Raw genomic sequence first — 20,692 nt, 5'->3', positions numbered from 1 at the left:
GACCAACTATATTAGAATTATAAATTTACTTATTTGGAACAAAATATTTCAGGTTCCCTGTGGGAACCAACATCTTTATCGTAAGTGGTATGTTCTGAGCTGTCAGTGGAGAAATGGCGTGGAATAACATTAGTAGTTGAATAAGTTTGAGTGGTGTCTTTAAAATGAGGAAAAATCACAATATGAAGATATTCAAGAGGACAAATTGGGGCAAATATTAGTTTATAGGAAGGGGAGTTAGGTATTGGAATGTCTTACCAAGGGAGATGTTAAAAAAATTCCAATTTCTTTGCAGTCATTTAAGAAAAGGCTAGGAAAACAAGAGATAGTGAATCTGCCACCTGAGCGACTGCCCTAAATGCAGATCAGTAGTGACTGATAGCATTTTTGCTGTATTGTGAAGCTTTGTAACTGACACTTTTTGAGCTAAATTATTTAGTCTTTTTTCACCCTAACTCAGCAATGAACTCTTTTGGTTCTTTTATGTTCAGCAATGAAAGGGGACCAGTATACAGGTTATCCATAAAAGAACTCTGGGGTTTTGAAGTTATTTTAATGAATTAAAAAATTAAGGATAATGTGTTAAACATTGTTTGAAAGATAATATTGTCAAGTGTCCAGTTTCTTGAAAAGCACAAAGTCCTTGACAAATGGTTTTGTCTGCAGCCATATCACCACCATACTGGCATTGAAAGTTCCACTGTATGGTAATAGCTAATCCAGTTTCTACAAGCCATATAACTGCTCAGTCACTTCAAGGTCAATGCTCTGCAGTGCTGAAGTCATGTATAAAACTTTTTGAGACATGGATTTAATTGTTATGATCTAATCTGAGTTAACTATTGCTGCTTGCTCACTATGATCATCCCTTCTGTGGCTTTCATCACCACTGACATTCTGGCCAGAATGTGCCAAGAGGTCTATTACAATTTGGATGTTTGCCGTGGTACAAATGGAGCACACATTGAACTGAACTAAACTGTGAAATAAACTTGACACTGTTACCTTTCAAACCATGTATAACACATTATCCTTAATTTTTTATTTTATTAAAATATTTAACTTCAAAAACCCCAGAGTTCTTATATGGATATCCTGTATTTTTCACACTTTTGAGCTCATTCATTTTTTGCCCATGTGTTTCAAATCATGGATTTAATTCATTTTCTTTTTCATATTCACATCCAAAATGTTTAAATTAGTGTTAATATGCTACCAGTATCTAAGGAACAAAGTAATCCTCTTCTAATATACAATTAAGAAAAGGTTTACTTGTGATAAAGCTTGAAACATTTGGGTAAACAGAGAGGTGTATTGTTATTATCATAATTGGCTATGTGTCTTTACCCAAATTACTTACAGAAAGTAGAGATTGTGCATTGCATCACCACCGTCATCCAATTTGGATCATGAATTCCATTTTATGAGGCTTTCTATTGTGCTGTTACTCAAAGAATCAAGACACCGTGACGCCATTGTAAGAACAAGCGGGAAAACAAAGAGCACGAAACATATGTTAGTTATTCTTCAAAACAAACGTTCATATTCGATCCACCAAGGATAGTCATAGCGTTCCAATCTAGCAGCAGTATAAGGAACTGTAATACCATTCATGTTTACCAGAAAAGAGACCGACATATTTCCATATTTGTTCCATATTTGTTTGAAACGTTTTACACATTTCCAGCCTGCGGTGATTTATTAGCTAAGGAAATGAAGCCCGAGCGCTGCTCAGGCACTGTATATTGTGGTAAATAAGGGAGCCAAAACGATGCTCTGGCATAATGTTCATTGTGTTTAAAAAAATGTTTATCTGGTCACCCTGTGTATAAGCCTAATAATCAGAATCAATAAAATTCAGCTCTTATGAAGATATTTTGAACTTTCAAAAGGGGACAGGGATATTGTGACACACACAGGGATATAACAGTCCAGGTGGGGGTCCATTCCTCCTCCCCTCCCACATGCAAGCGTACAACAGTAACCAGGTAATGATAGAAAAATCAAACAAGATTCAAACTGTGTGATCTTGTCATTCACTTCATCTATCACCACTAGGAAAATTACTACTTCCATGCTATTCTCTACACTATTACAAAAATACAACCTTTACATGCCCCATGACATGCAAAATTATAGAATCCATAAAAAATTAAAAAAATCCCTCATGCTATCACTATTATAAACCTGGAGTTTCCATCCAATCAATACGTTATTTATTTTGATATATCTAATACATTTAACAGTACAGGAGCATGTCGTGTACACCATTTTACTTCCAAACATTGGACAATTAAACTCGCAAGACAAATCTGAGATCGACAAGCATCCAATTTTAGTGATAAGATTTTAACTCCTTTACTCATTTTACCAAAGATTGCATCCTTCAAAATATGCCAAAATACATACTAGGTTTAATATAGAATGTACAGTTCAAGTGTTTGTGAATGGAGCATCAAGGCCATACCAGCGACACATTACTAATGAACTGACCTTTATAACTCCAATTTGATGCAAGTTTTATCACAAATTGTATTATTCAAACATAGAAATAAGTAGTGTTTTAACATTATTGTATGTTGTATTATCAAATTAAGGTTCTTCAGCAGCTGAAGATGGCCTCTAATGGAGGCCAAAACCAGTACCGCTAAATGTATTAGATACATTAAAATAAATCAATTTTGATTAGGTGGAAACTCCAGGTTTATAATTGTGATTGTTGGAACTATCAATACGGAGCTAATGAAGCTAATAAACTACAAAAACTCATGCTCTCAATGATGAATTGCTTTGGGTTTGAACAAGCTTGTAACCTCCACGTCAACTAATTGAAAAAAAAAAAAAAAGTATTTTCCTGAAAGAATATTAAAAGCAACACACCAGTGCTCTTTGATCTGCACTAATTATCAGCCATTGGTGGAAACTCTAATGTAGTTCCCTTATCCTGTGTTTATCTGGCTTTCTTGTATCCTACTATTTCAACATTAAGACCCCTCAATGACTGACCCTCCTAATGAAGCTGAGATGCAGAAAAAGAACTTGTGAGGGCCTAAGTAGAAATGGATGTAAAAGAACTCTGATGGAGGAGAGAGATTATCTATTTGAAGATTTAAAGATAGTCCTTGTTTTGCATTTTCATGTTTGCTCTTGTCCTCGCTTTTCTTCCCAAACTGACCTCCCACTGTATTTATCTTTTTCATAATATTCTCTTTTTATGTATGACCTGATTTCTCATTTATTTGTACCTGTCCATCACTTACACTGGTCTATTAGGTTAGAATAAGCAGTTCTCATTTTAATCTTACTTTCTCTTGATCTTATACTTCCCATGTGAAGACTGAAGCTCTATCAGGATGGCTCCGTAATATTAGTGCTGAAGCTGCCATCCTCAAAGCTGGGAGACAGAAACAAACTCATCAGGAGCTAAGAAGAAATTTATATAGAAATACTGGGACTGATGGGAAGGGAGCATATACTGTACGTGTGACAATCTGCTTTACGTTGCACTGACATATTTAGGTCTTAAGGCGACAATGGGCTAGACGTGGCCGTAAGTTACAGCCTGGTGTGAAAATGAGAAACTACGGAAAAGGGCTGCCGAAAGTAGGATTCAAACCCACTATCTCCCAAATGCAAGCCGATAGCTATGTGACCCAAACCACGCAGCCACTTGCTAGGGCTTACATACATACATATCCTACGTTGTTCCATCTTAAGCGATGGGTCGGCAAATGAGGCTTCTCCACCAGTTCTGGTGTCTGAACTTCTCTCCTCCTTTGACACTTTCTAAAGTATGTCCTAGCTGTTCAATGTCAATCTTCACCATGTCCTTGTATCCGAGTCTTAGTCGCCCTCTTGGTCTTTTGTCTTCAAGTTTTGGTTGTGGCACCATACACAACCATTAACTTGGCTCAAGGGAGTTAGGGTCACCTTCCCTATTCCTCCACTTGAGTAATTCCTGTCTGGCGCGTCAACGTTGCGGGGGTGGACACCCGGACACCCTACACTTCAGTAGACCGGAGTGATAGGATGGCTGAGTTCAGTCAGGGACCCAGTCCCGTGGCGTATAACACAGAACCCGTGACCAGGGATATGGGTGAAGACCTCAACGACAGTGAAGGTGGAAGTGAAAATCACTGGTATGGTGGATCTGGCGGAAGAAGCAATATCTAATCCCTGAGAAATGACTCAGGGCGTGCTGCCTTGCAGGTTGATATGGGACTATTAAAGGCTAAGGGAGATAACCCTGAGAGAAAAATCTTCGGAAGTGATAGGCCCAGCAGGTCAACTTCTGAATAATTTGGAATTGCTTTCAAAACTAAGCGAGGCCTCAGATGGAAATATTGTAATCACCAGAATAATGACTAGTTCCCTCCTTGGTAATTATATTAATGACAGTTCAACACCTGATGCTCCATCACAACCAAAGAGGAGATCACACAAAACTCGATATGAGACTAATCAAAATTCGTAAAAACATGTATGCCTCCAAAATGTAACATTATAAGTAGTGATTCAAACTGCACTGCATACCGCATGCAATTCCAATTCAGCTGCTTTAATGAAATTACAGCTTCCATTCTAAATTCTAAATCTAAAATCTCTCGTAACCAACACACTCCCTATACTATTATAGTTTTGTCATTAAAAAAATATTAATTACTCAAATAATATTACAATTGACCATCGAAGGATAGATGAGTATTCAAGGCGTTCCAAGTTTTCATCAACTTTCAGAATATACGTTGAAGCTCAAAGGCACTGATGGACTGAAGCATTACTTTGCCCATAAACTTAACTTCTGTGCATATATTCATACATGCTTGTTCAAACCTCTTGAGTACTTTCATTATCATCACATCATATAATGAAGTGCATTTGTGTTGAAAACCACTCTTGTTCACAACAACCCTTCATTCAGCACCAAACTACTGCAATAGCTACTTTAAACACATCTTCATTTACACTGTTTACAGTGGAACATGAGCTAGCTATAAAGGGTGGATTGAAGAATGGTTGGCCAATTTTATCAGCACATTCCTGGCAATGGGCAGGATAAAAACATCAAATACAATTCTGATAGACGAGACTCCAGCATATTTAATATGGAATAAGTGATCACAGCAAAAATCAAAAATAATATAAGATATAATATTTGTCTTTAAAAAATTGCTGATTTTGACTGTTGTCAGCATCTTTTTGTATCTTCAAGACATAATGATACAATCACTATCGCAGCTGGAATAGTAAATGTCAGTGTTTAAAATAAGCGAACACTAGTTAGCTGAGGTTGTCTCAGATGTGCAAGATTTGTGAGCCCACTATATGTTAATAGCCAAGAAAAATAAGAATTATAATGTAGGGACTAGACTGACAATAACAAGATCTATTAATTTCTGAAAATAAGAATGCTGTGTATGAAGACGTAAATAGACAAAAGATGTCCGTAAGAGCATCTTATATACGAATAAGTGTGTTAGAGGACTGAGCATTATTTGTGCTGCTTGGAAAACATTTCTACAACATTACAATGTTGGCATTTCTTTGATTAGGTTTAACAATCACTCTGGAAGAAGAAGTGAAGGGACCGAGCTCGATAGCTGCAGTCGCTTAAGTGCGGCCAGTATCCAGTATTCGGGAGATAGTAGGTTCTAACCCCACTGTCGGCAGCTCTGAAAATGGTTTTCCGTGGTTTCCCATTTTCACACCAGGCAAATGCTGGGGCTGTACCTTAATTAAGGCCACGGCCGCTTCCTTCCCACTCCTAGCCCTTTCCTGTCCCATCGTCGCCGTAAGACCTATCTGTGTCGGTGCGACGTAAAGCAAAAAAGTGAAGGAGTTTTCTTAACAAACTCCATCTTCTGTTGCCCACATAGCTGACGAAATTGATGGTAATGAAACCCTGAGAAGATCTACAGAGAGTTTAAGAATTGGGCTTCTTTACCAGGAAAAGGAAGAGGAGTCAAGCTCTTCAGTGTTGTACCAGTGCCTACTAAATGGACTTTAAACGAAGCAGGCTTCTTAACATCTGAATGGATAACTTGTCAGAGCCCGGGACTGTTCGTGGTGAAGATATGGTCGCCTGGAGATAGATACTTGGATACTATTCCATATAAGTGCGACTGTGGATCATTGCTCAGAAATTTATGTCATCCTTTACTATCTGCGCCTCACGAGAAGTCGCGGCAGCTCGCAGGTACGGCACGAGCAACAGATACTACACTAAGCTAAACATATTAGTCGTGATCAACAGTGCGAGCTCTCTGAAAGAGATGCGTGTTCATTGTGAAACTGTTCATTATACAGTACTTGCAGTAAATGTGTAACTAAAGCGCAGTTGCACTACCAATTTGGAACTTCAGCAGCTCCTCAGTTCAAAAGAATCACCGCGGACGGAGGCAATGTTTGTTCTCAGGCCTTGAGACTTGAGATTGGTCTTACCCTCCGCACCCCTTACCACGCACGAACAAGACTCCTCGTCAGACGATCCTAGTAGTTATGTCACAGGTAGCCACTGTCTTTTGTTTGAAGAGGTTGTTAGAAGATCCTTGAAATGTGGTGACTAGGATGAAGAGGTAAATGGTGACCCAGGCTTGACAGCATTTAATAAAGTATGAACCTGCAAAGTCTTGTGGCGGGGATGGTATAAGACATACCCATACAGAGGAAGAATATCCTTGTAAGTGACCACACCTGAGAGGAACTAATAGTGCTGCAGAAGAATGGCTATGAATAATATCTTAATTTGGATTCAAACACAAAAATATAAACATACAGGAAAGAAAAAAATAACCATTTTGAAATTATGATAGGGTTTCATGTTTGATTCTCCTTCTACTCATCTCAATGGGGAATTAATTATGAAACATGCTGATCAAGAAATACATCAACATAACAGAAAATCAAGGAAGAACAGTTGTATTGATGGTCATAATCAGAATTCAATCTCTACAGGTTAAAAATTAAAATAAAATTTTCTACACTACAGTTATACTATACATGCCAAAGACTAGAGATTAAAGAAATATAACACTACTTATCGAAGACATCTACTAAGCAACATTAAGACTGAAAGTGGATATGCTTTTTACCTCCTGCCAGTGTGTTATTGCTGTATCAAAGCAAAGTATGGCATAAATGAGATAGCAGCACCAGTCAGAAGAATATGTTTATTGTACAGGTCTCGATATGACAAGGTTCTACATTATCTCAATATGATAATATTCCAGTGAGAAGATGATGGAAACTATAACAGCCATACAAAGAAATGAGCACTGCATGTCAATGAGTTGTAAGAGTATGGACTAGTGGCCTGTGGTGCTCTTTAAATAGATCATCATGGCTAGGGAATGCACTTTTAGTCACTAGAAAATCCACTGTAGGGTCTTTAAACTAGTGGCTTAGTAGACTTTTGTATTCTATTAAAAATAGAATTCTCACTTAATACAGATCTTGCCATTTATAATAGCACACAGAAAAATGTCTCTAAATATTGTGATGTGTGCTGTGAGAGTTTATATATTTGGGCTACTTCAAGGAAATTTTTGATCATTTAAAAAATTGTATTAAATTTTATCATCAAAATTTGTGAGACACACTGTACCACACATGCCAATTTTTTCTGTGACTTTCACAAAACACAAGCTTTGAGAAGTTTCTAAGCACAAGACAACAAGCATCAAATTAAAAGTTTAAATTCGATTAGTTTAAATAAATCGAAAGGCAACTCCTGTGCGGTCATTGGTCATTAATTTTGCTGTGCCACTTCCTGTTGCACCACCCAGTGCAGGCTACCTTCGGGAAGCGTTTCATAGGGGAGTTTCTTTCTCTGTCTCCGGGATCATGTGGAGTGGACGTGTTGTCCAGGAGCTCTGGCTTCTCTTGGGATAAGCAAATGTTATATTTGATAATGTAACTTTATTTTACTTCAAGTTTTAATTTGTCACAGGAGTTCACCTGTCGATCTTTCCATCAAAAATCAACTGTCATTTACGATGGTGTTAGAGGTTTTACGTTCATCTTCACATTAGCACGAGGCAAGCTTTTTCTAACAGTTTTGGTAATTTTAGATTAAATTTCTCACTAAGCTTGACCTCAGTAAATCTGATTCATTTTAAATTGTTTTCCTATGACCTCCAGCAAACTGTTCCTCAGATGGGGCATAAACACAGGACCTTGGCCTTTATTAAAGCTCACACTGTGCTGGGAAGTCTGTACCAGGAGTCAGAATACAGTATTTCCAGGGGAATGACAGACAATTCTTCCTGCAGTAGTTAGTGATGTGGGTCGTTGGGGTCTGAAATTCATCCCAGATGTGCTTGATAGGATGGGGGTTAGGGCTCAGGGCTGGTCAGTCTATTTCCTGAGCCATACTGTCCACAAACCACACAGACACCACTTTGTGGTAGGGAGCATTATCATGCTGAAACACACAGGGATCCTCTCCAAAATTGTATTCTACTGCAGACAATATGCAGGTAGTCAAAATGTTTTTATATCCTACCGCTTTTAATGTGCTCTGTAATATTACGAGAAGACAAAGTCCCTTCCATGAAAAATACCTTCACACTGTCACTCTGTCTCCATCCAATTTCACTGAGGGTATTGTGCAGGCTGGCATTCACTGCACTTGAACCCTCCCCCATCTGAGCGCCACACGGTATAGCACGATTCTGCACTCCAACCTCTGTAAAGGCTTGGTGCAGGTCTTTCTAGTTGATGCCCACAGACGGTCTGCACATTTGGCTGTGTGATGATGGTGATGTAGGGCGAAAGTAAAACCCAGTGTGAGCACACAGCCTACTCCTGTTGAATAACACCAAGGTCTGCTCAAGGCTTAATGTTGATATCTGAGGGACTAATCATCTTCAACAGTGTCATAGGTCCTCACTCCATTTAAACACTGCAGAAATGTTTGGAATTGAACTCAGGTTTTTGGCACACAGTGATTAGAAATTATATTCCACCATTTGTCCTATTCTACCGGCCAATATTCTGATTGTGAATTTGTTTTCCACCAACAGGATTTGAACAGAGTGTTGAACCACAGTTCTCTTGTCTTCTGCCAGTCATGGTGCTGGCTGGACAATGGGTGATGGTATCACATGGTGTCATGAGATTTTCTTCAATGCTAGACGGTCCCTGTGAGTAAACACACTTGCCTACTTGGCTGCAGTTTTGTTGTGGCTATGCCATCCTGTTTTTACTTCACGATACTTTCCCAACGGTCAACTTGGGCAACGGGAGAAGGGCGGAAATGGCCCCGACTGATCTGAAGTCACTAAGATCCCTCGCTCCACCCATTCTGCAGGTATCGTGTAACTATTACTGGTATTGCCTTTTATGGCAGCAACAGCGGTTGTTGCAACAGCTACGCTATAGTTTGTGTGTACCGACACATATCCTTCCTAGTTCCTTCAGATCTCTGAAGTTAAGCAACATTGGGCATGATCAGTAATTCACTAAGTTATTAGTCGAGGAATAAAAATGAAACGACCACCAGATTATATGTTCCTATTCTGCACATTTACCTGTTAGATTTAAGACACATTAGGGTGTCACACTTTTGCCCAGAAAGTAATTCTTTAATATGCCAGTAAATCCATTCCCCCATTTTAATTCTCTAAGTCACGATTTTAGACTGCAACCTCTGGTACTGGACCCAAGCTACTAACCAGGTGCATTATATAACTTGGCACAATCTGACTGAGGACATCTGCTTAACAAGGAAGTACTGATTACATTTTATTTTTATTAGGTATATACAGTTTATATGATTTCAGGTGTAAAAATTCCTTTGATTTTTTTTCTGCTGTGTACAAGAAATAAGGTCAATTTACATGTTGTAAACAACAACAACAACAACAACAACATCATTGTTCAAGTTTTCAAGATCCAACTAAGTTATAATGGTAGAGATGTTTATATCATCTCTCAAGTGAATGTTGACAGAAACAGTACTATATGGTGCATTTTGTATGGATCCAAAACACTTGTGTGCATTCCTCCAGGGTTTTTGCATAGATTGATGCATCTGCAGATTTGTTTGCTGATGTTTTGTAGTATTTGCGGTGTCACAGCCGTGAATGTGTTTTGCACAGCACTGATGTTTTGTAGTATTTGTGATGTCACAGCCGTGAATGCATTATGCACAGCATTCTTCAACTAGTCGTTTGTAATGTAGTGCCTTTTTTCAGATCTCTTACTTTGTCTGGTGTGGTGAGAGGTGGTGATAGAGTTGGTGATTGTTTTAAGAGGAAGTAAAACTGAACAACTATCCTCTATTAATGCTAATCAGAGGAGAAAATGGAAGGCGCCTGACACTTTGAAAAATGAGGATATCGGTGAAAGAAAGGCAAGGGCCAAGAAGCGCATGAAAATGAAACTCCTTAGGCCTCTGAACCTAATAGCATCAGGTCAGAAAAGAACAAGAGTTGGTCAAGGGAGGTCAGATATGGTACATGAACGCAAGTAGTCTGGCACAAGTAAGTGGAAGCAATGCCCCGTGGTCGCCAAACCATGCTCCCAAGTTGATAGCCCATGGGGCTGGTGTGGTGAGATCTGGGCTTTGTGGTGGACATGGCAAAGGTAAAGGAAAGTTCTTGGATCCCCAATCAACCCACCTGTTTAGGAAAAGCTCCAAATAGTGTAGTCACACACTGATAACAAAATGAGCTTGTTAAAGCTGCTCATTGCCAGATATGCTTATCTTTGAAGTTCAGGAAACAACCATCTAGCAAGAAGTCTCCTGATTTACCAGGCTATCAAAGAAATGCAGTCAAAGGATATGACTGCTCTTACTCCCACTCAAATCATGAAGTGATGTGGATTATGTTCAGTTTCTTGAAAGAAGTGAGGATTCTCCTTGAACCAAAATTAAATGCTCCTTTCTTTAGAACTTCAATAAATGGTACATTCATAGTTAGAAAGAACCTTTCTTTAGTCCTGTCTTGTTGGGAACTGGTGAAGATGCAACTGGCATGCTTCTTGACACTGTTAATTCCACAACTGATAACTCATTCACTGGCAAAGGGCAAACAGGTTTGTCTTTCAAATCCTTTCACATGTGGTCTACTCATGGTTGAACAAGGAATATTCAGTTCAAAAGTAGGCTTACAGACTGACTTAATTGGAGATTGTCATCAATTCTTCAACAGTAGTGCAAGATCTTTTTGCCACATGTTATACTTAGCAGGATGTTTATTAGACGTAGAATTGTAGTTCTTTTAGAGTACGGTAATGTGTTACATAGAGCAGAAAGAAATACCAGTTTAAATAGTACAATTTTGCTAGATGTTTTAGAAAACTCTGAATGAAAAGTTGGAACTGTTATCAGTACAGCAAGTGCATAGAAAATGCACCATGAGACATAGTACTGTTTCAGTCAACATATTCACTTGAGAGATGATATAAACATTTCTACCATTATAACTTAGCTGGATCTTGAAAACTTGAACACTGATATTGTTGTTATTGCTGCTGTTATTTACAACATATAAATTGACTATTTCTTTTACACAGCAGAAAAAAAATACTCTAAGAAAGGAATTTTCACACCTGAAATCATATAAACTGTATATAATAAAAAATAAAATGTAGTCAATACTTCCTAGTTAAGCAGATGAATATATTCCATGTGCATTGACTGGGATTGTAACATGAGCTGTCATGGCCCCACTGTCAATTTGATTAAGCAATAAATAGGATCAGTCCTATTCCTCTCATAATCCATTGCAACAACAACAACAACAACAACAATAATAAACAAATATGGCCTCAATTATCATGTTTGCAGACATTTTGATTTAGAAGTCATTTATGCTACCTGCTTGTCAGTTTTACTCTACCAGATCCCAAGGAAACAGATCTCTTGTAAGACTTATAACCAAGTTTTAATTAATTTTACTGGGTAAACACCCAATGCGTAACTGGATATTTTCAACATGCCAACATTATGCAAATGGAGGGGGGGGGGGGGGTACGCTGTTGCTTCACGTCCGTAGGTTTAACCTCAAAGTACCCTACACGTGACACCTGGGTGGTGCAAAGAAAGCAACAACATTGGCAGCGAGACAATCCTCGAGATCTCCTGGCTTAAAACATATCACGATGACAAGACTTCAGGGACCAACAACAATATAAGAACCTAGGTCAAAGTATTCAAATAATGCAGATCAACATAGAAGGGCTAAGCAGATCAAAGTGTCAGTTTTTATCAAGACTGTCTGAAAAACGATATTGATGTAATTGCTTTGCAGGAAACTCACGTAGGAAATGAAGACCAATTGCGTACCAGAGATAAAATACCAGGTTATGAACTTCTAGGTGCAACATTCCATCATGCATATGGAAGTGCAACATATGTACAAAATATAGAAGAGAATGCTTCCCTGATCTCCACAAGCACAAGAGATGATGTACGAATGGAGTGTCGAATATATGTTTATCCACTTTTCAAAAACCTGACTAACCTACAGTATGATGGGTTTGAAACCACAATCTTCAGATCCAGAAATGGACATTCTATCACTCATCCACACTTGCTCACTTGCAAGCACAAAGAAATAAGCATTTCACCACAGTCCACTACTCTCCCTCCAATAATATTTGTACCTTCATATTTACGTGTAAGAATATGAAAGAAAGAAGGAAAGAAATAAAGAAAGAAGGGAAGAAAGAAAATATGAAAGTAAATAAATTTACTTTGTAGTAGCTATTTGATGGTTCCTTCTGATTTCTGCAACAATTCTACGTCTACAGTATAAGCCTATATGTGATGTCTACCCTAGTGGGATTTGTGCTTGTAAAGTCTACCAACTACCACTTGGTTATTGCCATAGCACTTAACCACCCAATGGGAAAGACAGAACACACTCAGCGAATCTACTGTCTGTCGTAAGAGGCAAGTAAAAGGAGTGACAGCCGTCAAAAGGTTCCTAACTTGGCAGTACAAAGTGGCGACCTTGCTGTCCCTATCTCATATTCTCAATATCAGACCCCAACTGGTACCTTGCCGAGTGACTGCATCTGGGTCTCTTTAAGCCCTGTTCGAAGTAGCATTCATAGAAGAACTGCAAAGATGTGGAACAGTGCCAGCTATTATATTGGTGCAGGCTTTCACGGCTGGTTAGTTGACAGTCTTTCATGTTTTTCTGGGATATTAGGTAATATTTAACTTTTTAATATGTTGATGTTTCGACAACTGTTCAGTAGCCCTTGTTGAGACAAAATAATACAGGCTGGTGGGTCTCCATACTTTTATAGGAATGAGAAGGCTAGGTGGTAGTGCCTGCAATGACTTTCCTCTCTCCGATTGGGGTTTCCAGGACCTGTGGAGTGCGACCCAGTGCGTTCTTATGTTGTCTAGTAGCGAGCAACGATTGCCAAATTCTGCTAATCTCTTCTTTCATGCTGAAACAGTTGTGTCTTGTTATCTCCACTATTTCTTGGTAGAGACAATCATGATGCTGGTGGGTAATTGCCGTTCATGAGCAAAGAAACAGAGAGTGTGCGCTCTGCCACTCAGAGTTTTCAGTTGAACAAGACAACAATGATGTTAATGTTTTTTTAGCTTAGTGTTAATTCTATGTTTGGTAGTCCAGATATAAACCTACCTACAATAGGAGACAATACAGTACCCAATGTCTGTGCATACCCTACTCAACTGGGTCTGCTTAAGGCTTAATGTCCCCATCCAATCGATAAATAACTAGCAACAGAGTCATATGCCCCCACTCCGTACAAGCACTGTGGAGAGGTTTGGAATCATTGGATCCAGGCTCATGGCACTTGATCTAGTGATTAAGGATTGTTCACCACCACCACCACCACCACCTCTCCTACCCTGGTGGTAAACATCCTGATTTTGATTTTTTCCCACCAATGGGAATTGAAGTGGGTAACCATGACTAAGGATGCCTTGTTGACCATGTCCACTAGTCAGGCTCAAAGTGGAATATATTAGAAGCAATTTGCACTTTTGCTGCTTTGGTGGAGGACATAAAAACTTGCAGGTAATTTTCAGCAGTTGACGCACTTGTTTACAGATTCAAATTAATTTGTATTCCACATACAGCTCATTTCCCTCCCTCAGAATTTGAACATAATATTTCTCTATGAATGAGGCTTTTCTGGTATACTAGACTGCAACTGCAGAGAGTTTCACAGTATTAGACAAGGATTTGTGTACCAGTACAGGGAAGACAGACAGTACCCTTAATCCATTGGCTAAATAGACAGGATGTTCAGCTGTAAGTTTAGTAGTGCATACTTCTCACTTTACTTGCATACTTGGCAAAATCATTTAATATTTTCTTTCTTTCATCCACATTTTGTCATATACGGTACCCTAAATAATTAAATTACTTATCAAAAGGAACCATCACAAAAATTAAGCCACAAAATACAGAAACAACAAGATAGATGACAATAAATTTTGTCCTCTCAGACATATATCTGAGTGATATCTTCTCAAAATACTTTTTATCACTTTTAAGGTTAAAAAAATAAGTGATGTTATTGCATAGATTACAGAAATATATAATATATGTATACAATATGTACAATATAAAGCAGAAGATATTTCACTTGGTGTTGATACCCTGAGAACTACAAAGCCTTGTCTTGAGGAGTTCAAACAACATTTTGTTGGTTATTGCTATCATTGCAGATATGTTACTTTACTGGTCTAAGTCTGTTTCCTGCTGAACTTTGCTCTCGGTTGGCAAGTCAGTCAAGGGCTAGAAGTGGCATGTAGTTTGGTCAGATCCTAATTTTGACACTGCAGTTCATTATACCAAGATTATACAGAACATTTTGAAAATAATTATGGTTATTAAAAGTTTATTTAGTTCAAACTGGTTCCTAGCAAAAGCTTATAATTTTTAAGGATATTTTAAAGAAACTTAATATTTCCATTTGCCCTGAATATAATCATGTAAAATACCTCAACAGCCTATAACATAACATCTTCAATAATTGTAGTTTGGATTATGCTTAAACTTGCTGAAAACAGAGTACAAACAGAATACCAGGAAACTGCCATAACATCTGGCTCCATCAAAATGATTAGTTATGGAGAATGTGTGATTTTCACTCTTTTTAAAAATCTATGTTTGCCATAATAGGGGACTATCAGATTAAGGGTAGATTATTCAAATTCATCAGAGACATTTATATTGACAATTGGGCTGCAGTGAGAATTGATGTTAGAATGAGTTCTTGGTTCAGGGTACTTACAGGGGTTAGACAAGGCTGTAATCCTTCACTTTTGTTGTTCATAGTTTACATGAATCATCTGCTGAAAGGTATCAAGTGGCAGGGAGGGATTCAGTTAGGTGGAAATGCAGTAAGCAGTCTGGCCTATGCTGATGACTTTGTGTTAATGGCAGATTGTGCTGAAAGCCTGCAGTCTAATATCTTGGAACTTGAAAATACGTGCAAGGATTATGGTATGAAACTTAGCCTTTCCAAGACTAATCCGATGACAGTAGGTAAGAAATTCAACAGAATTGAATGTCAGATTGGGTGATACAAAGCTGGAACAGGTCGATAATTTCAAGTATTTAGGTTGTATGTTCTCCCAGGATGGTAGTATAGTAAGTGAGATTGAATCAAGGTGTAGTAAAGCTAATGCAGTGAGCTCGCAGTTGCGATCAACAGTATTCTGTAAGAAGGAAGTCGGCTCCCAGACGAAACTATCTTTACATCAGTCTGTTTCCACACCAATTTTGCTTTACGGGAGCAAAAGGTGGGTGGACTCAGGATATGTTATTCATAAGTTAAAAGTAACAGACATGAAAGTAGCAAGAATGACTGCTGGTACAAACAGGTGGGAACAATGGCAGGAGTGTACTTGAAATGATCAAATAAATGATAAGTTAGGAATGAACTCTATGGATGAAGCTGCACGCATAAACTGGCTTCGGTGGTGGGGTCATGTGGAGTGAATGGAGGAGGATTGGTTACCTAGGAGAATAATGGACTCTGTTATGGAGGGTAAGAGCAATAGAGGTAGACCAAGGCGATGATAGTTAGACTCAGTTTCTAACGATTTAAGTATAAAGAGTATAGAACTAAACAAGGCCACAGAACTAGTTACAAGTATAGGATTGTGGCATCATTTAATAAATTCACAGAGGCTTGAAGACTGAACGCTGAAAAGCATAACAGTCTATAATGAAGATGTATGTTCAATCATATATGACTTGGGCATTAAAAAATGTATTTTGTGCCTCTGCACTAATTTATAATGGACTTTATTTATGAGCTTGCAAAAAACCTAAATTGTGGGACATGTCAGTACTTCAAAAACCTGACCCTTAAAAGGTTAAAGAAAGAAAGAAAGAAAGAAAGAAAGAAAGAAAGAAAGAAAGAAAGAAAGAAAGAAAAAGCAACCTAACATCTCTCTCCCGCTTTAGGTTATTCCATTTGGCATTGAATTTTTAATTTTTTTTTTTCTGGAAGAGGGCTGGATAAAAGATAGTGACTTGCCAACTCAAGAGTAAAATTAAGCATACAGATGATGGGACCGAGTAGTAGTGTTTTGTAGAGATTGGATGTTCACATCTGGAACATCAAAGAATTCTTCCTATGTATATATATATGTGAAGTGCTATCCAACAAGAGTCAGTGTTTGAACTCCACAAGCCATAATTATTTTTTGATGCTCCTCAACTATCACAATGTCTGTGCAGATACCAGCAACCCCATGACCTTGAGGACAATAGGGACTAGGGTGCGGATGTCTTGGGCTCCGCTGTGGGGAGATCTTGTCCAGTCCGCTACTCTCATCTGGTAGCCATCACCCTGGCAACAGGGCTTGTCCGTTATATTCTGGGGATTGTAGTAGGTGTATGGCTCCGTGTCCACCGCCTGAAGCGGAGTGCCGTCTGGTCCATCCACCGTGTCCCCAGCCATGTCTATTTCTCCGCGGTCCCCACCACCCGTACCACCACCGCCACCACCTGGGGGCCTAACGTTGCTGGGTGCATGGCTGGCAGAGGGCACTACGTGCCACAGCTGTACAGGGCGCACCTCCCACCTCGAACGTCCGTCACCTACCTTGGAAGGATGCAGAGTCACGTTCAGCAGAGTTGGGTGTTGTTCTACCACCATGAAGTCCACTTCCTTGGGTAAATACCCATCTGCATATACCTGCAAGAGAAATAGAAACGTCAGTTCACTAGCAAAACACCACATACTGCATGACGACAAGAAGTGTATATCAGCAAGAATGAATATCAGAGGTAATTCACAAGAAGTATTCCCCTCTCTTCATGGTATAAACTTCCAGTTATGTAACTGAAGCATAACAGTGAAGGGGATAAGAAGTCAGCTTGTAAGTTATATCAAGAGAAAAAGTTCTGTCAGTTTTAATGACTGTGTTGATGGGGAAGACCAAGTGCCTAGGCGTTAATATATGGAATTATCTTCATTGGGGTGATCACATAAACGAGTTCGTAAACAAAGATTACAGATCTCTCTATATGGTTATGACAGAGTATTTAAGGGTTAATGTAAGGATGTAAAAGAGAGGGCATACAAGTCTCGGCTAAGACTCCAATTACAGTATGGTTCCACTGCATGGGACACACACCAGGATTACTTGATTCGAACACTGGAAAAGATCCAAAGAAAAGCAGCACGATTTGTTTTAGTTGATTCTCTACATAAGAGTAATGCTACAAAAATGTTGCAAAGTTTGGGCTGGAAAGACTTGGAAGTAAGGAGATGAGCTGCTCGACTAAGCGGTGGAGCTTTTAAAAGTAGCAAGAGGACAAATTGGGGCAAATATTCAATATAATTATAATTAACATAATATAAACAGTATTTCATACAACTTGTAACATACGGACTAGAAACACTGGTAAGTAATAAGAGACAAGATAGTAAGATCCAAGCAGTAGAAATGAAATTTTGAAGAAAATTTGTTAAAAAGACAAGAGAGAGAATTCAAAATATTAAAATCAGAAGAGCTAAATATAGAACTGTTAGTACAGAACATACAGAAAGCAAGACCGAGATGGTTTGGACATGTAAAGAGAATGGGAAAGGAACGGGTAGCAAGAAGGAAATTGGAAAGAGAAGTTAAGGGAAAGAGACCCGGTGGAAGACCGAGAAGAAGTTGGATGGATCAGATCTGGAAGGACATTAGAGAAGCCGGGCTGGGTGTGGCAGAAGTAATGGAGCAGGAAAAGTGGAAGGACAGAAAGGAGTGGAGGAGGCTTGTTAACCACACCCGGCCAACTGGAGTGGGACACTGATTATTGACTGATTCATTCATTCATTTATTATGTATAGTATGGGGAATAAGAGATTAGAAAAATTTATTAAGGGAAATGTTTGATAAATTTCCAAGTTCTTTGAAAACATTTAAGAAAAGGCTAGGTTAACAACTGATAGGGAATCTGCCACTGAGCAAGAGCCCTAAATGCAGATCAATGACAACTGATTGATTGAACAAACTTCAAAGTTACATTTCACGTGCCTTTATGAAAACAGTAACAAAGACGACTTCCTCACAGTAGAGTTACACGATATGAGGCAAAAGTCTTCTGTTCCCTAAATCAAACACAATGTTTGAGTGAAATTTTTCAACCTGCTTATAATTTATTTTATAATATTTCGTTAGAGAGAGGAACTTCATTTATAATGCAAACCAAAAAGTGAAGCTGGTCTATGCAGGAGATGCAATACTACACAGCATACTGATCAGTTATAAAATACAACCAGAGTTTGGAAGTAATTGGGTAAAAGTAATTTAACTGCTATTAACAACTACTCTTTAGTAATTTCTACTTGTTATCATTACTTTTTCCGAAATGTAGTTTTTACTTGTAATTTATTTCTTGAAATAAAATTGAAACCATTACATTCTAGTAATCGATATGCGTCGCACCGAGAGTTTGGCTACTTCGTAGTCTTATCACCTGCAAGAAGTCATGCCATGGGTATTAAGGGAAGAATATGATGTACATTCGTTCATTTTTGCTAGTGGTTTTACGTCACACTGACACGGATAGGTCTTATGGCGACGATGGGATAGGAAAGGCCTAGGAGTTGGAAGGAAGCGGCTGTGGCTTTAAGGTACAGCCCATCTGAAATGAACCCAGGATTATGTGAGAAAGAGTGCACAGGCTGGAAATGCCAGGAAGAAGAAGGGTGGGCAGACCCAAGCTATGATGGGCAGATAAAATAGCTGAAGACCTGAGAAAGGGCTAGATGGAAGAGAAAGTGCTGAATAGAGAGGAGTAGTAGAAAATAGTAAAGAATGGACATGCTGACCTCACATACAAGGCTTAATAAAAGAAGATTATTTTTCCACAAATGACACCTACCTCAAGTTTGTAAATTCCAGGCAACAATATTCTCCAGAACTCTCCATACTTTGTAGTCTGGAAGCCAACATCTCGGGACTTTACTTTGAGAGAAGCCTTCTCCACCGGATTGCCGTTCTCGTCCATGACAAATCCTTGAACTCCACGATGAGCCTCCGCAAGGAACTTGACTAGAGACTGAAAGAGGAAATGTCTTTGTTATGTGCGGGGCCCCTTCTCTAGAGTATGATATAAACAAAAACCAGATGTTACTCACCATTCTGTTCTCTTCCCAGAACTTAGGTAGGTCTGAGGCTGGAGGATATTTACAGCAGGAGAGTTCTAGCGTGATCTCCATACAGCCGTACCACACGTAATTGAAATCCTGCATACCACCTGTGACATAATGGCAATAAAGGATCGGCTGTGTGGTATAATGAGGATAGAAATAACTAGTGTGACATCATATAGAAAAATAAATACGAGTAGAGGTTTGTGACCAGCTAAACTAATTTGAGTGCTAACGGTTAACTTACCTGTGAGAGGGTACCAGGCTGCGCCATTGGTGATGCCCTGGCTGAAGGATGGAGTACCAGACTTGCAGGCAGCCCCTCGGCTCATCACCGGATGGTTTCTGGAATAGGTCAGTGCCAGGTGCTTGAAGGTGTCATCGTCTGGCGTCAGTGAGGGCGTCGATGAATAGCTCTGGAACACTGGCCCTACCTCCATTACTGTGAATCTTAAGATAGAGCCACTAACTACGCACAAAACATGCACTAGTCCATACCTGCACACAACGGAGAAGAGCGGCACATTCCTTAGGTAAGCAAGAACAGAGAGAGACAGAAGCAACTGACTGTTAGTACAAGATATTGGTGCCATGTGGACTCGCACAATGGAATATTATTGTAGAGACCACACTTCAGGCATTCTGGACATAGAAAATGATATCTCCACACAGTCCTATAAAAAAGTATAGGAATAATGGCAATAGAACACAAGGTATCATCTGATGAGGAGCAAGACAGTGTCAGCCCTGGTTCTCAAAGACTTTGACATCTATGAGGAAGTCCTTTGCACTGTAGCACCAATGAAAGTAATCAGAGTTTACATCTTGGCAATTCATATACAAAAACTAAATAAGGCTTTGTTTTTGATCCCACAGTTCAACTAGAAATTAGTAAAGATCAACAACTGTTGGTTGATCAAACCTCTTCAATTTGGTAACAGACATTTCATGGCATACAAGGCTTTTGGATGATAATCTGAGTAATGCTTCAGCTTCAAATTTTGTGATGGGCAACACTTTTGTAATGGGGTGAGTTTTATTGCTTTTCAATCTGATTATCCATTCATTGAATTTAATGGGTTTTCTA

At 38.9% G+C, this 20,692-nt stretch overlaps 1 protein-coding gene across 4 annotated transcripts in view; it reads right to left on the bottom strand.

Annotated features, from left to right (window-relative positions):
- The window catches only part of LOC136883098 (carboxypeptidase D), a 209,028-nt gene that overhangs the window by 9,568 nt on the left and 178,768 nt on the right, over positions 1-20,692 (bottom strand). For 3 of the 4 annotated variants that reach the window (XM_067155284.2, XM_067155281.2, XM_067155282.2), the window contains exons 7-10: positions 19,853-20,035; positions 19,594-19,712; positions 19,338-19,514; positions 17,062-17,154 (exon numbers count right to left, since the gene is read on the bottom strand). In XM_067155284.2, coding sequence (XP_067011385.1) covers positions 17,062-17,154; positions 19,338-19,514; positions 19,594-19,712; positions 19,853-20,035 — 572 coding nt within the window. The remainder of the gene's footprint in view (positions 1-17,061; positions 17,155-19,337; positions 19,515-19,593; positions 19,713-19,852; positions 20,036-20,692) is intronic. The other variant, XM_067155283.2, reaches the window with a different exon arrangement.

The sequence above is a fragment of the Anabrus simplex genome, chromosome 11, assembly GCF_040414725.1.
Source record: "Anabrus simplex isolate iqAnaSimp1 chromosome 11, ASM4041472v1, whole genome shotgun sequence".
In the NCBI taxonomy this organism is placed as follows: Eukaryota; Metazoa; Arthropoda; class Insecta; order Orthoptera; family Tettigoniidae; genus Anabrus; species Anabrus simplex.
The sequence above is the reverse complement of the archived record's forward strand: the minus strand, read 5'-3'. Positions and strand labels throughout refer to the sequence as shown.